Source organism: Remersonia thermophila, chromosome 5 (assembly GCF_042764415.1).
Source record: "Remersonia thermophila strain ATCC 22073 chromosome 5, whole genome shotgun sequence".
Classification (NCBI taxonomy): Eukaryota; Fungi; Ascomycota; class Sordariomycetes; order Sordariales; family Chaetomiaceae; genus Remersonia; species Remersonia thermophila.
Window position 1 is genome coordinate 2,563,418 of NC_092221.1, and position 16,099 is coordinate 2,579,516.

General features: G+C 59.7%; 3 protein-coding genes across 3 annotated transcripts; 2 read left to right on the forward strand and 1 right to left on the reverse strand.

The window, feature by feature from the left end:
- Positions 1-566: 566 nt before the first annotated feature.
- VTJ83DRAFT_5942 (uncharacterized protein) lies at positions 567-5,076 on the reverse strand (the record flags this gene model as incomplete). The annotated part of the gene is made up of 5 exons (XM_071012598.1): positions 567-3,589; positions 3,646-3,769; positions 3,824-4,473; positions 4,539-4,628; positions 4,716-5,076. The coding sequence occupies 5 exons, from the start codon at positions 5,074-5,076 to the stop codon at positions 567-569; spliced, it is 4,248 nt and encodes a 1,415-aa protein (XP_070865317.1).
- Positions 5,077-9,567: 4,491 nt separating this feature from the next.
- Positions 9,568-10,521, forward strand: VTJ83DRAFT_5943 (uncharacterized protein; the record flags this gene model as incomplete). Its single annotated transcript, XM_071012599.1, has 1 exon — positions 9,568-10,521. The coding sequence occupies one exon, from the start codon at positions 9,568-9,570 to the stop codon at positions 10,519-10,521; it is 954 nt and encodes a 317-aa protein (XP_070865318.1).
- A 1,282-nt stretch (positions 10,522-11,803) lies between these two features.
- Positions 11,804-14,474, forward strand: VTJ83DRAFT_5944 (uncharacterized protein; the record flags this gene model as incomplete). Its single annotated transcript, XM_071012600.1, has 2 exons — positions 11,804-11,933; positions 12,061-14,474. 2 exons carry the CDS (start codon positions 11,804-11,806, stop codon positions 14,472-14,474), a joined length of 2,544 nt encoding a protein of 847 aa, XP_070865319.1.
- Between the last annotated feature and the right edge of the window lie 1,625 nt (positions 14,475-16,099).

The following is a 16,099-nucleotide window of genomic DNA, read 5'->3' on the forward strand; positions in this document are numbered from 1 at the left end:
TGTCCCGCTCTTAAATGCCGCCTCAATATCCCGCTCGTCAGCGCCACTGGACCAAAGCCATCAACCATCACCCTATTAGCCACTCTTAGTTCAAAGCTCGTGCGCCACACACATACAACTGGGGGTTGGGGGAGTACGCATAAAAACGTTGACCTATTAAAGGCGTAGACAGGCTCTCCTTCTCCTCCAGTCCATCTTGCCTGTCTTGTCACGACTGAGTTTCGGATTATTCAACCTTCTTCCTTCCCGACAGTGCAGTGGAGGAGCGAATCGCCATAAAAAAAAAAAAAGACCAAAGTTAAGAAAGAAAAAGGGAAAGATCCGCACAACCTTGGGAGGCCGCGTGGATCTTGACGAAAGTTGTGGAAAACGGTAGGTATGTACATCAAAAAATCAAGATCAAAGACAAGAATTACCAAGAATAAAACCAAGAATCGAAGTCAACGTCCATTCCATTCCACCCACGAAGAACCATGTCGATCCTCCACCTGCCTGCCGCTCGCCCAACGCATTGTGAACCCTCGGGTGCGGCGCACCGCAAGGCTCCTCACACGTTTCTGTGGGGGCTACGAGGCTGAACCTGGCGCTTCCGTCGCGGGTGAGCCTAGCACCACTTCAGGCGGCACCGCTGGACGATCCATCGCGCTTCCTGGGCCGGCAGCAGTGCTGGGGTCTTTGCTGCCCTGGCCCAATGATAGTGGTTGGTCCGAGGCTTGTGCATGGCTGATGCTGGCGCTTCGGGCCCTTTCCGTGACGCTTTTTCTCGATCCATCGTCCTGAGGGCACGGGGCGGCTGAGGCCCGAGACTCCGCCTGGAGTTTCTCCTGGGACTCGCCGCCCTCGGGTTGATGCTCGGTTGGACATGATTGCGTGGAATCTTTGTTGGCAGAAGCCGGGACTGAATTACGCCGAGGTTGCGGCTCCGGTTGCTCATCGTGTTGAGAATCTTCTTGTTGTCGGGTTGCTTGCTCTGGGCCCTCGGGATCACGTTCGGTGTGCCCCGCGTGTCCCGAGCTGTTGGTTGGCGTCTGCTGATCCTCCGTGCTGGGCTTGGTATTTGCCACTGGCCGTGAGGCGTCGGTGCTATCCTCACGCTTCCCACCCTGCAACTGTGTGGCCTCCCCTGAGCTCCCGTTTTCAACCTCAAGGTCAGGTTCTTTCCCCTTCTCCGTGCTTGACGTAGTCGGCGTCCTTGTTACCGAGTCCTTCCTTGCTGCAGTACCACCGCTAGAGCTCCCTCCAGTCCTGGGTGTGGACGGGGCTATCACATTCAGCACGCAGTCATCCAGGTGCTCGTAGAACTCCTGGGCGGTCCCGAACTGGCTCTGACAGATGCTGCACTTGGCCCCGGCGCCTCCAGTCCGTGCTCCCATCGGCAACACCAGCTTCCTGCTATTAGGAGGGGTCTGCTCGACGTTGTGCACAGCGGTGAGATGCCTTTTGAAGACATCTGCCCGGTTGAAAGCCTTTTCGTACGGCGTCCCAGCCCCAGGGCAAAACGGACAGACCATGGTGCCCTTATAGTGTGTCAGGGCATGTCTGTTCTTGTCGTATTTGCGAGCGAAGCCCTTGATGTGATACTCGCATGTCTCAATGGGGCACTTTTCTGGTCTTTCCTCCTGATGTGTCAGCATGTGGGCCGCGAGATCCTTGAAAACCCGGCCGCAGTCCGGGTGAGGACAGCGGCTGCGGGCAGACAATGATGAGGACGACGGTGCCGGTGGATCTTCACGCCTCACGCCTGAAGGCGGCACCGAGAAGGGGATCGTGCCAGCGGCCGCGGGCAAGGGGGGCGGAGGAGGAGCAGTCGAGCCGAAGCGATCCAGCGAAGGTGCTAACACTGGTGGCCCATGTGACGGATGCGGTGCAACAGGAGGGGCCGGTGCCAACCGAGGGCCCTCTTGACCAGGGATCGACCGCATCGATGGCGAGATGAAATCCTGAACCGTTTTGTAGTCCTGTGCTTCATCATCGCCGCTCGAGGCGTCGTCCTGGTCTTGAACGTCGACCGACTGCCTGACCTCCCGCATCCAGTCCTTGAGGATGGCCATGGGCGGCCAGTCCCCGCTGGCTTTGCCGCCGCGGTGTGGGTTGAAGTGCGCTCTCCTCAGGTGTGCTGCTGCGTTGTAGTACGCCCCGTATCGTTTCTGGGTGACACAGGCTTTGCACTTGGATAGGGGAATCAGAGGCTGTGGCGAGCGGGAGGGATCCGGCGGCTGGGTGCAAACCCATCGCTTCACCAACGCGGCGTGCTTCGCATCGTTGTGGCGCCGCAGCTCATGCTCTCCGCGGAAACCCTCAGGGTATTCGTTGCACTTGGAACAGTAGACCCGCCTCAGCGCGGGCCGTTGATAAGAGGCGCGCATTCTGGGCGTTGCCACCGGCGACGTGAGCCCGCGGTCAGGCTGCCCGCCAGGACCAGGATAGGTGGGGCTCCCCGAGATCGTGTAGCGCCTCGTGGGCTCAATGGTCAGGGGAGATGTGAGCATGCGTTCGGGTTCCCCTTTTGTGAATATGTAGGAGTCCTTGTCAGGTTGACCGGGCCCAGAAGCACCCCAGCTGGTGATAAGAGGTCGCATATCGGGCAGCGGCTTCCTGGCTTCTTCGGGAGGTCTTGTGATCGGGGGAAGAGCAAACGAGCCCTGCCTCGTCGACGTGCGCTGCCGGACGAACCCGTTGAAAGACCCCGGCTGGCTGATCTCCTCATTCCCGAGCTGCATAAGAAAGTCCTTGGACGAGTGAATACCCCGTTCCGCCCACGTGCTCTTACCAAGCACGGCTCCGATCGAAGCCAACAGATCGCGATCGTCCGGGGCCATGTCCCTTGGCTGGTCATCCAACAGCATCGGGCCCGACCAGGCAGACACACTGACAAGCGCCTTATGGACGGCATGCATAGCAAGGAGAGCAGCATGCGGAGCGGGGCCGAAACGCAGGTTGGCGGCTCTGTCGACCAAGATGGTCTTGACAATACTGAAGATGCAGAGGGCCAGGAAGTCGGCGAGCCAACTCTTGGGGTCCTGAAACGGTACCGGTCGCGCCGCCTTGCTATCGAAAGACTGCAGGAATTGGACCATACAGCCGTGAAGCACGTTAAAGCGTCCGTTGGCGTCGGCGTCGTCGAAAACCATAAGCGAAGGGGAACCGGTCAGCTCGGCGTGGATCGCCGAATCGGGCGGCTGGAGGTCGAAGAACAGGGTTTCGCGGAGCAACAATTTCGCGCGGTACAGAACGGGAAACCTGGAAAGCTCAGCCTCCCGGTTCTCAGAAAGCACACCGCTCAGCCTCAGGAGCTGCCAGAAGTTGTAGATAACGCCGGACATGTTGGAGCTCGCTGCGAGGACGGAGAGGCACGGCGGCGGTCGGTCGACGGCGTCTTTGCGGAAGGCGGAACGAGCGGGACTGCTCGGGGGCAGATTGGCAAGGTCATCTGTCCACCAAAACCCATCATTGAAATCCAGATGGGCCTTTACCATTCGGGCTATCTCGTGGGGGATCGCGTAAGATCGTTCAAGGAAGTCGTTCATGCTGCGGCGGACGGCAAGGGGGGATGTCGTGGGCGTGTGAACGTGTCGGGGAACCATGAAGGCTATCCAGCATTAGCATGGACTGGCAAGACAAACGGGAGGCAGGGTACCGGCGTACATGGGAGCATAACATCGACAAAGCAGGTGAGAGGCCCTCGCTGGCAACCCAGCGCCCTCCAAAAGTCATTCCCCGGCATGTTGGCAGTATCAGGGCAGAGGCGACAGGGGTCATTCGAGTCGCACTGGAAAGGTCAGCGCTGCATGCAGGTGGAGGGTGGACGGCGGCGGTCACATACCGGTTTGTGCGTTACCCTGCACTGTAAGCAGGGCCCTATATCACGAAGCAAGCGGAGCTCCTCAATGGATTCGAGCCGTGAGTGACCCACACGGCTACGCTTCAGAGGCGGAAGCAAGGGGTCAACCTCTGAATCGATCGAGCCACGGGGTCCAGGCGTGTGCTCCGAGACGAATGAGTAGCTCCTCATTGAGTCCCGGTGATCTTTGCCTTGGCTGCTGCCCGCGACCGGGCCAGGGAGGGGATACGTCGCAGAAGGTCTTGGGAGGTACAAGGGGGAGCTCATCTGCTTGCTGTAGTCGGCTCCGTGACTTCGATGAGGGTGTTCGACAAAGGACAGCGGCGGTGTGCTCCCGACGGAGAGACCCGAGTCTCGCTTGCGTGGGATAACATGCTCCTTGGAGTGCTGGTCGCGATCGTCACGATGAGGGTAGCCGTAGATGTAGTGCATGCACCGATCGTCCCAGCACTTGAACGAGTGGTGGCTGCGGAGGCCCAGGGGCAGGCTGTCTCTCAATCGCAAGGCCCGGGCGACGGGATCGTAGTGGTAGATGTTCCTCTCCAGCCAGGCGGCATAGCCTTCCGGAGCCTGGTCCCGGTGGTAATGATGCTTGAGAATGTCGAGAAATCTCGGGTCTTGAAGGTCGACGCCTGGGGGGAAAGCACGGTTTAGACAGAGACAGGGAGACGTTGAGATAGGACGGGGGCAGGCTCACCTTGTTCGACGCAAGCTGTCTCGATGCACTCGCATTGGTACTGCAGCGCTCGAGCCTCTTCCACCTCGGACAGAGGATTGATGACCAGGCCTGATCAAAGCAGTTAGACCAGGCATACACAAAGAGCGTGGATGACGCCAAGGAAGCTCGATGCCAGGAAGGATGAGGGGCGCTCACGGTGATCATGGGCGTATGCTTCCAGGACGCGAAGCTTGTGACGCAGCATTTCAAGTTCCAGTTTGATGTTGGGGCCGTACTTTTGCGGGAGCAGAGCGGCCAACCGTGCTTGAATCTCGGCCTGCTGGTCCAGCAACTGCCTGATGGTGGGCTCCAGAGACGGATCGTAGGGTTGGTGGTGGGGAGGCGCTGGAGCGTGGGCTGCCGGAGCGGCGCCGGGGCCGAGAGGCGCAGCCATGACGGACGGCGGCGGAGCGGTTAAGGCATCGCGATCTGGCCGAGCCGCCGCAGCAGATATCGGCGGGAGTGGAGGCGGGGGCGGCAATGACATGGCCGGAGCCGGGATATTCTCAGCCGCCATGGTGGAGCGCGGGCCTCGTGTGCGGCGGGCTTCGGACGGAGGAGGGCGGCGCGGCACGGCGACGGCGGCAGCGACAGGTTCTGAAGGCGATCTCGACCCGAATCCAACCTGCAGCTACTAGCGGCGACCTGAGCTAAGTCGGGGCGCAGCACTGGCAACCTTGGATTGCGACGGGCGACCTGGACGTGCCAGCTCTCGAAAGCTATTAACCAAGACCAAGACGGGGCGTGGTCCTAACTTGCCCAGCATGGACGGTTCGTGCACGGGTGCAATGCTGGGCAGCTTCTTTCGCGCATCAACGGCAAGGCGAAACGTACGGGCGCAACAACATCGTAAGTGGCTCTCGAGCTGAATTTGCGGGAACCAAACTGCATCACAGGTCCATGGCGCGCTGCGCGGCTGCGCGGCGGCGCTGGAGCTAATTGGTACGTTTGCTGGTCGAGAACGGGCTCGAATGGACAAAGTTAGGTCAATCCAAGATGGTGGTGATGGTGGTGGTGGTGACGGTGGTGGTGGGGGGCGACGATGCAGCTGCTGAGATGCGGAGCTATTAGAGTTGGAGCTCCTGGAGGTCCCATGAAGGGGCGTTTGGCCAATGTTGAGAGAGTTTTGAGTCACCCGGAGCCCATGAAGACCGGCCGGAGCACCTCGGGGCTGGCGACCGTTGAACCGTTGACAAAAGTTTAACGTTAGGCGGATGTGGATGAGGGAATTGCAGCTGGTGGGTGCATGGGAAACGAGGGTGTGAGAGGCGTGTGCGTGTGTGCGCGTCCAGCGGGTGTGCGAGAGCTAGGCTCGACTGTTCTCTCCCTCTCTCTCTCTCTCTCTCACTGTCTCACACACTCTGCCTCCCGAGTGGGCGTGTGTATATGTGGATGTCTGCTGCTGGATCCCCACGGAAGATATGCGTTTCTGCGTTGTTCCCGTTCCCAGGAAAGATAGCTGGCGACGACAGGCCGGGGGGCCAGAAATTTCGGGAGCCTGGTGATCCTGGGAGAACGTGGATTCTTTTGCTGGTGTCGAAAGAATTCAGGTCGAAGATCCCCGGAGCAGGGCTTGTTGATTGGAGAAAAGGTGGGGCCACGGGCGCTGAACGCGGATGGCGAACGGCGAAGGGAACCTTCAAACCGCAACTGCACACACCCAGAACAGGCGAGGCGGTAGATTACCGAAGCACACCTTCCCAGCCCAGCAGCCCCAGCGGGAGGCCCGGGCCAATCTGGGGCTCCATTTCCGCCCACCGCCTTCCTCGGCTGATGACTGCTGATCACTGCTGATGAAGTTGTACACTAGCGGAGTGTAGCCTGGTGCTCTTTCCAGTCGGTCCAGTATTTCCACGCACCTGCAGTCTGAATGACCCATTCGTCATTCATGCGGGAAGGTCCCAGGTCTTCTACCGGTGCCTCTGGCAAGGTCCCTAGAGGTAGGTCCGGCCAGTCCTTGCTCGCCTGCTCGACCCTCGCGGCACTTCTTTGCAGGTTCTTGCGGAGGAAGGTCTTATCTTGGGAAGGCTGGGATCCTTCCATCTCTCCACACAGCGCCTCTTTCCCTCCCCCCCGCAGCCGGTCCATGGCGACGGGAAACCGCCGGCCAGCCTACCCTAATCACTGGTGCTGGGCGCGCGACCCGGGAGCCCCACAATCGGCCACAGCCAGATGCAGGCGACAACAGAACTTCCCATGGACGCTTTCCTCAACCAGGCCTAGCGCGGAGCCTTGGCGGACAAGGTTTCGAGGACCGTTGGAAGAGTGCAACAGGAGAGGTCATCAACCTGGGCTGCTGCGTCACGGCACCCCGGCGCGACTGGCTGCAAGCCCAGGCCCCACCCTTGCCGAATGCGCAACAATTCCGGGTCGTGGTCATGATGCGATGCGGCTTCGGACATGGGCATCGGCCCGGATGGTCTGGAGCGCCCAGGCCATTGGGCTTGGGGGTTGGCCGGTGCGCCCGTGCTTCACCAGCATCCTACACAGTCGACAAAGCTGGAGCCGCCCTGATATGCAGATTCGAGCATGTTGTCGCTCGCCAGAGAAGAAGGGGTTGGGGGGTTGTGCCCATCATCCAGCCTTCCCCTCTTCCTAGTGGTCATCGCTGAACTCCAAGGCGGATAAAACGATCGACGAAACAAACGAGACGGAATACCCGGGACGGGAGGATGAATGCCACCACCACCACCACCACCACCTCCTCCTCCTCCTCCTCCTCCTCCTCATTCTCCTCATCAGCCCCCTCCCCGCATCTCCCTTGCTCCAGCTCTGCTGCTTTGTCATCCGTATCAACCTCACCTGGACCCCTCCCACCCTCTCAGCGCGCAACCTGCGGGCGCGGCTGCAGGACCGGGCCAGAGTGCTAGGCGCATCATCTCTGCCGACATGCGATGCCACCTTGCCATGGACGCCTGCCCGATGAGACCGATTTCCTGCGATATTCTATCATCCTGGTCCCGGCGTCCTGCCTGCTCTGCACGTCGTCGTCAGCTGATTTTGCGGCCCCGCTAGATTGCGGCGGGTGGGGGGAGGAGGGGGCAGACCGACGAGATGAAAGGACAGCATCCCGCCGAGCAGGCGAGCAGCCAGCCATACGAAAAGCATGCAGGACAAATGAGACGCCGGATGAGGGTGAGCAGCGTTAGCCGTGCGTTCTCGCCGGACCTTCAAACGTTATCGCGCGCCGATTCGCACGATGACTCCAACGCTTTCTTTCTTCCCAACCACCCGCCGGCCCGCCAGCTGAAGGAAAACGGTGCCATAGCTCCCTGCAGAATTTCCGAGCCGGGTGGTTTGCAACGGCTCTTTGCGTGCTGCAGCGCTGTGGCCAGTTCCACGCTCCAGTCGTTCCAACGGTGTGGCATTGGTCAAGACCTGAAGCGATCGGGTCACCCGGGCCCGCTGGGCGCTGGGTCGGGTGGGCGGCCAGCTTGGCGTTGCGCTTTCGCAACAGCGACATCTCTGCTGTCTACGGAGGCTTTCGCCTTGTGCTACGATCGCGTTACAAAGATTTTAACATTGGGTCGCCATTCACGATACCCACGACGGAGGGAAAACCCCCGGGTGTGCGGCCTTCAGTCTTGCATCGCATCACCATGCCGACACCGCACGTCGTGCTGCGTCGGTCATGCTTGCGGAGCCTTGGCACCGTCATCGAGTCCGCGAGTTCGCTCAACCTCCTTCCGCTGACGGCGCTGGGCAAGCCCCTCCTCCGTGGCTGCTCCCAGCCTGGGTTCTCAGCCTGTCCAAACAACACGACGGGGAGCTTGCAGCCTGCATGTCAGCCCGAGGCCTGGGCTGTCTTGGAACTCTTACTGGCGCGTCGCAGACTGAAGAGCTCTCGACCCGACCCGTTGCCATATTGTTGCGTCATGGATTTTCCATCCCGTCGAGCCTTGCTGTGATGGAGATGAGGGAACCCACGACGACCTTTCCGATCCCGAGTTGGGAAGGAGGCTTGCGTCCATTCGAATGAATGATACCTTGGCGCCGCAAGATACCAGACTACCGTCGCCGATGGCGCCAAATGCTAGCTAGACCTTCTGCCGCCGAATCACGACTTGCCGCCCTCCTCCATTACGCCAGGCAGCGATGCCGTCTTCAGGCATGCCCGCACCACCTCGACCCCTCACTGGCTAAAAAGATAGCTATTCGGGAGTACAAGCTTGGTCGGTTCGATCTAAGCCACTTTTTGCACGGCCCGTGAACTGCTGTGCTAACTGCCTACCGGCCCCCGCCCCCTCTCCAACAACACGCGCCACGGGACAGCTGCGGCTTGAGTCTTTCCCCATCCTTCCTCCCCCGCGCTTCGCCTGAGGCTTCAGCTCTCGTAGCCCCAGGCACAGCCCAAGGAATCCGTCCCAATCCAGGCTAGCGCATCATCGCCTTGCTCTCAGCTTAGCCAAGTTTATCCGTCCCCAACGTCTCTCCCCCACGAACGCAATGTTCCCCTCCTCCCCCTCCCCCCCACGCAACCTTTTTGCCTGTACCCCTGGAGGGGGAAGTTCCTAATCATAGGTGTTCCCCAAAGCCTTCTGTGGCTCTGCAGCGCTCTCGACCCACCGTCATTTTAAAATCGATCCGGTGACGCGGTGAGCCCGATCTGAAAGGAATATTCTAGGGCTTGTTCTTGGATCGTGGGTTCCGGGACGGCCAGCCGGCTCCCCAATGTGCCATGGCGCCAGGGTCTGACGGACTGTCGGGTCCTGGGATTGGCGTTGACATCCCGCTTGACCCCCCTCCCCCTCCTTCTCTTCGACTGGCGCCCAGATCGTCCGGCTCGGCTGTGCCGAGCCCAAGGGGAGAACACCACACCAACACCTTTAGTGTATGGCGTACGTGTGATGGTTATTAGAACACGAGTGCGTACAAAAAGGCTGGCAGCCGCAGCCAGTCATTCTCCGCATCGTGGGGCATACGCGGGATATCCACCCAGTCCGCGGGTCATCATCAAGACCGCAAATGTCCACAGCAGCTATTATTCCATCCCACACCAGCAGCACACATGCTACCGTTTTTCTTTCATCCCATCGGACACGACAGCCTCGCGGTTGTTGTGGTCACTCTGCTCCTTGGTCTGCTGTTGGCATCATGCCTGGCTGTCTGCTGCAACTCGCACGCCACAAGACGCCGTCCGGCCCCTGTGTCCACCGAGCCAGACACCAAGCATGCTCCCAGCCTCGACCGGCCCGCTCCTGAACCACGCCCAGTGCGGCATCATACCGCACCCGCGACCGCCAGAGAACCAATGGCCATGGCCGGACTGCGACATGCAGGGTTGCCCGTCCCTCCGCGCAGCGCCACGACGGACTTTGCGGTCCATGCCACGACTCCCGTCCGGGCCCTGGAGTTCCCGCCAATGAACCGGGCGGTCCGGGCAGAAACGGCAGCCGCCGCAACCCCGGCCCCGGAACGACCCCATGGAGCACCGCCGCGAGCCTCCACCATCTCCTCCTCTTCATCAGAGTCATCAACCCTCACCCGCACCGCAACCATGTTCTCCCGCGCAACCACCATCTCCTCCGCCACCACCGCTTCGACCCAGGCCGAAGCAGCCGCCCCGGCCCCGGCCCCGATGCCGACCCCAATTCCGATCCCAATTCCGATCCCAATTCCGACGCAAGTGCCTGGCCCAAGCCCGAGCCTACCCGATAGTCTGAGCCTGTCCAGCAACGGCTCGATCAGATCCGCCGGATCGGCACCGCCTGCGGGTCTCTTCCCGTGGCAATTGGCCTTCTCGCGCTCTCCGCCATCGATATCGTCCGAGATGCCTTCGAGTGAGGACAACGACTCGACCAGGACGCAGTGGGGGTCGTCGAACTCGTCGTCTTCGTCGTCGTCGTCGTCGTCATTGTCGTCATCGGGTGGGTACCGCGACCGGAGGAGCGGCGGGGGTGGTGGGTTTGGGGGGGGAGGGTCGGAGATGCTGGTCGGGGTTGGCAGGCAGTTCGATTGGTGAGGAGTGGTGAGAGGAAGTTGTAGGGAGGAGGTTGGGGGGAGAGAGGATGGAGGACGAGGAGATGGAGAAAGTGCGGAAAGATGAAGGCGTAAAGGATATTCTAGACATGTGGGTTTGGCGTTTGGTTTTGGGAGACACTAGACGGATCGTGCAAATATGGATGATATCAGGCTTTCAAAAGCAGAAGTAATAGCAATACTACCGGTTATATTCGTTTTGACTTGGTTCTCTCGTGTTCGACAACCACGGCTGCGTGGGCGATGTGTTGGCGGGAGCCTTGACAGCCAGGGCATCGTCCCACGACCGTCACCTGGATGTCTTGAGGGTTCAGTTGATCCAAGTACCCAACTGGGTATGGCTCAGAGGTAGGTTATCTTGCTTCGCACTTGCGAGAGTCATGTTTGGCTTGGATGATCGGTCCTAGATCAACAATGCTCCAAGGAAGATGAAATGTCGCCGGGTAACCATAGGAAAGCATCAATGCGAAGCGCTCAGAATTCCCTCAAACGTACGGCTGGACCATCTAGCAACTAGCAATGAGCAATCACCGGACACGGTGAGCAGAAGTCCGTAGATGCGGCGCTGGTTGCATGCTGATGTTTTGGATGAGAAGCAAAAGAAGAAAAAAAAACGAGCAGAGCAGCATGGTCAAAAATTGCGGAGCCAAAAATCTCAGGGCAACACAGTGCTCTTCCATCTTCCCACCGTGCATCGCACTGTGCCAACAGCGGAGCGGGCTCAACGGACTGACCGGACCCGGACGGGCTCGAGCCCCCCCAGCAAGCCAAGGCTCACGTTCCAGACTTGGCAACCATGATTGGAGATTTTCAGCCAGAAAATGGGGTTCCAAGGGCCAAACGACCACATCAAGAACCTTGATGTCCCTGATAGATAGGGACGTTGGTGGCGCTGACGTATCGACGTCACGCAACAGAAATCCACTCTTGGAAGGCATTCTGTCAGGCAAGCGCGCGTCTTCTTGACAGCGTTGGGGACGTCTTGCCGCGACGTCTGGGTTGACCCCTGTAAGGGCTTCTCTAAGAAGCTTCACAAAGATCCGAGCTTGGCTCGAGTCGTGTCCACATCAAAACATCCTTTCCAAACTCCGTGCTCCCCCCAAGCAAAGTGCCAGCTGAACTCCAAAACAAGCCATTCAAAGAAAAACCATCACTAGACTTTGCGACCCGGAGGACTATGACCGCTCCGGTTGACCTTTGCTCCTAGGCCCCCGTTCCCGTCCCTCCCACCCGGGCGCTCAAAAACCGTGCGAGCGAACCAACTCATGTTGCTGAGGGGGATCCTAGCCCTAGGCCTGCTGTGCCATGGCGTCATAGGCGCCCCGCAGAAGCCGGCGACAGAGCAGCGAGCTGCTCCGCGCCGAAGGCTGCATGGACGGTTCCTGCACATCACAGGTGAGACGCCCCATCGTTCCGTTCGTGCTGCCTCGGCCTCCCGGGGACGCGTCGCTCCGTGGTTGCATTGTGCCAGCCCGTTGACGGCCGGGACTGACCCATGGGACCTTGTTCTCCCGCCCCTCAGACATCCATCCGGACCAGTTCTACAAGGCGCACTCTTCCACCGACGAACATGATGCGTGCCACCGCGGCAAGGGGGAGGCCGGCCGCTACGGCGCCGCAGCCACCGAGTGCGACAGCCCCCTGACGCTCGTCAACACCACCTTCGACTGGATCGCCGCCCACCTCCGCGACAAGGTCGACTTTGTCGTCTGGACCGGCGACAGCGCCCGCCACGACCGCGACGAGCGCCTTCCCCGCAGCCTCGACCAGGTCTTTGGCGCGAACCAATGGGTCGCCGACAAGCTCGTCGAGCTCTTCTCGAGCAACCGCGGGTCGCATGGCGGGAAAGAAGGCGGCAAGAGCAGCAACGGCGGCGGCGGGGACGCCGGAGCGGCAGTCCTGGACGTCCCCATCGTGCCGACGTTTGGTAACAACGACATCCTCCCGCACAACATCCTCCTCCCCGGCCCCAACCGCATGCTGTCCGAGTACGCCTCCATCTGGCGGCCCTTCATCCCCGAGGAGCAGCGGCACAGCTTCGAGTTTGGCGGTTGGTTCCTGGTGGAGGTGATCCCAAACCGTCTGGCCGTGGTCAGCCTCAACACGCTCTACTTCTTCGACCGCAACGCGGGGGTTGATGGATGCGCCGACGCAGCCGAGCCGGGTTACAAACAGATGGAGTGGCTGCGCGTGCAGCTGCAGTTCCTGCGCGACCGCCGCATGAAGGCCATCTTGATGGGCCACGTGCCCCCGGCTCGTACCGACAGCAAGGCGCTGTGGGACGAGACGTGCTGGCAGCGGTATACGTTGTGGCTGGACCGGTTCCGGGATGTGGTCGTGAGCGCTCTGTACGGGCACATGAACATCGACCACTTCCTGATCGATGACCGGGAGGCTGTCAACATTGACGATTTGACGGGCCGGCTGGAGGAGGTGGGCAGGTCAAGGCACCGAGTGGCCATGGACGACGACTTGACGATTCAGGGGGCGGCCGACTATATGCAAGAGCTGCGCACCCAGTGGACAAAGCTGGTGCAGCCGCCGCGGGAACGGCCTGGAGACAACGTCACGAAGCCCAGCGGCGACGCAGAGATGACAAAGGGGAAAAGAGGGAAGAAGAAAAAAGGCGGGAAGAAGAAGCCAAAGAGGCCAAGCAAGCACAACGACCCCTGGGGTGAGCGGTACCATCTGTCTCTGATCAGCCCCAGCGTCGTGCCGACGTATTTCCCCTCGCTCCGTGTGTACGAGTACAACATCACGGGCTTGGAAGACGCCATCGTCTGGGCGGACTTTATGATGCGCGAAACAGGAGACTTTGCCTGGGGAGATTCCTCCCCCGCTCAAAAGCACCTCGACCTCCGTCACCTCTCCTTTGGTGCTTCGACCGAAAACGACGAAACTACCCCCTACGACAGCATCAACAACTACATCAACGACACTACCAACGTCGACAGAGTTGATGCCGACCGTTATAACACCGATCTCATTGCTCCCTCCGACGAGGCTGCCAATCATGACGACGAGGATGACGATGACGACGACACAACCCCCACTTCGACCCTCCGTCGCACCCAGCACCGTAAACCACACCACGCCCGCAAAAGCTCTCGCCGAAAGCCTGGCCGCGGCGGCCGCAAAAAGCGACCCCCCGTTCACGACCCACATCTTGTCATCCCCGACCCTCCACCACACTCTGCGCCACCCGGCCCGGCGTACTCACCCCAGCCGCTCACCCTCTTGGGGTATACGCAGTACTTTGCGAATCTGACGAAGATTCATATGAAGCTTGACCAGGAGGGGAAGAAGAGGAAGAAGAATGACACCAGCGAGTCCGGTGCGGCTGGCGTTGGCGATGCTGGGAAGGAGGATAATGACGGCCGTGACGCTGAAGGGGACGGCGAGGAACAGACGGATGTTGTTGCCGGTGGTGCCGGTGGTAGTGGGTTCTTTCAGGTCGAGTACTCAACCTTTGAGGACCCGGTACTTCGGCTCAAAGACTTGACGGTGAACAGCTTTTTAAGGCTGGCGGTGAGGATGGGGAAGGGGTTGAAGAAAAAGAAAAAGAAGAATGAAATAGGGACTGCGGTTGAGAGCTTGGTTGGGATTGAAGGGGAGGAGAAGGGGATGGGATGGTGGGAGAGTGATGACGAGGAGGAGAAAAGGGAAGATGAAAGCGGCGATGAGGAGATTGACAGTGATCATGACGACGATGAGACGGATGGGACGGATGGGACGGATGGCGAGGAAAGCGGTGAGGATAATGACGGCGAGGACATGGAAACGAGCAAGAGAATTGGGAGGCCGAGGAAAAGGAAGGGGAACAAAGGCAGGAAGGGACGGAAAAACAGGAGGCATAACAAGACGTGGCTTCACTTCTTGAAGTATGCGTTTGTCGGGGTTTTTGATGAGGATGAGCTGAAGGAGGAGTTTGACTAGGCAGGCTGCGGCGGGTTGGGAAATGTGTGTGTGCGTGTGTGTATGTCCATATGCCTAGATTGGCACGGCCGTGGGTTGGTAGCATCTGTGATGCTTACACAGCATTAGATGTCTTTTGCGTCTTGGGTTTGTCCGCATCCATTGCGGCGGTTTAGAATTGGAACAAAAGCTTGACTTTCTGGGTATTCCTCCAAGGAGTGACGTTGGGGGACGCAGAGTACCAGCCCTGACTGCCTACCTACGGTAAGTATTACCCACTGGATTATCAAGAGCGGGAGCTTAGGAACGCAAGTCCAGACTATTAGAGCTTTGAGAACCGAGCCTCCAAAACCCTCAACGAAGGCCAAGCTCTCGACAAGAAAGGGAAAAAAAAAAAAAAAAAAAAGAAAACATCTGAGCGGGAGAATGGAACCGAGTTGTTGAGTCCTCAACAAGGCAGCCAGCGTCTTTCTTGGTGTCAAAGCCATTAAGACCATCACCGAGCTCTGTACAGACCTTATTATAGAGAGGATTAGTCCATCTCTAGGGGCTTCTCCATGGAACGTTGTCAACCAGGGACAAACCCCACTGCATCATCAAATCTGGATGTTACCAGCCAGGGGGGTGGAAGGTACCGTGCATGCAGTTGGTTCCAGGGTCGGGACAAGTGTTGGCTGTTAGGTCTAGGTCAGGTAGTATGCAGTTGGTCCCGGAGTCGTAACCCGAGAAATGAAGTATAAGAAAGAGAGCGAGCCGTTAAGCACGCAACCAATTTGCCCGCACCGCATGGATCTCCACCCTCGGCGCGCTGCTTTCAAGTGGAATGACGAAACGGCTCTCGACTTACGGCGTGGGCATCGGGACGTTTCGTTGCCCAAGGCTCTGCGCTCCTGTTCCAACCTCGGACCAGCCCTACCCGAATCATGGGCCACGAGTACGTACATAGTACATACGGGGCCCTCGGTAGCGTTGTAGGACGGCTCAGAAATCTGTCCTGCGCCCTCCCACGTTCTCGATCCCTGTAGCCCTGTAATTCCTCGGCTGCAGCGGGAGTTGCATCCGAGGTGTCTGTTGGTGACGGATAGCTGTGATCGCTTCGTGCCGGTGCTGCGGGGGGGACCTATCGCTGGCTATTCACCGAGCTGAATGGGAAGGTCGGTGTACATACGAGAAGATGTTGGGAATGTTGATCGCCGATGGCTTGGAGAGTCGTCGCGAGTATAAGTACGCAGTCGCCCTCTTCCCCGGTCCACCACGGGACGTCGCGGAGCTGAGTTCCAGCCAGCAGGAGCCGACACCGACTCTAGCCACTCGTCTGAACATCGTACGGTACGGACGCTCTCCCATCGCAACCTCAAAAGATCCGAGTTAACTCGAGCTCAGGCCGAAGCATTGCCCCGTGATCATGCAGCTCCGAAACGCCGCCCTTCTCGTGGCCGCGGGCCTCGCCTCGGTCCGCGCGGCCGCCCTGGGTTCCGCCAACGCCTCCATCGTCCTCCTTTCTTCAGAGCCGGTCCAGGGCGGGACGATCGAGACCTGGGGTTACGACATTCCTCTCAGCGAGGTCGACGCCATCACGGCGAGGTCCCCGAAGACAGCCCGAGCCAAGGCGCAGGCCTGCGGCTCCAACCACGTGCACTGCGCCG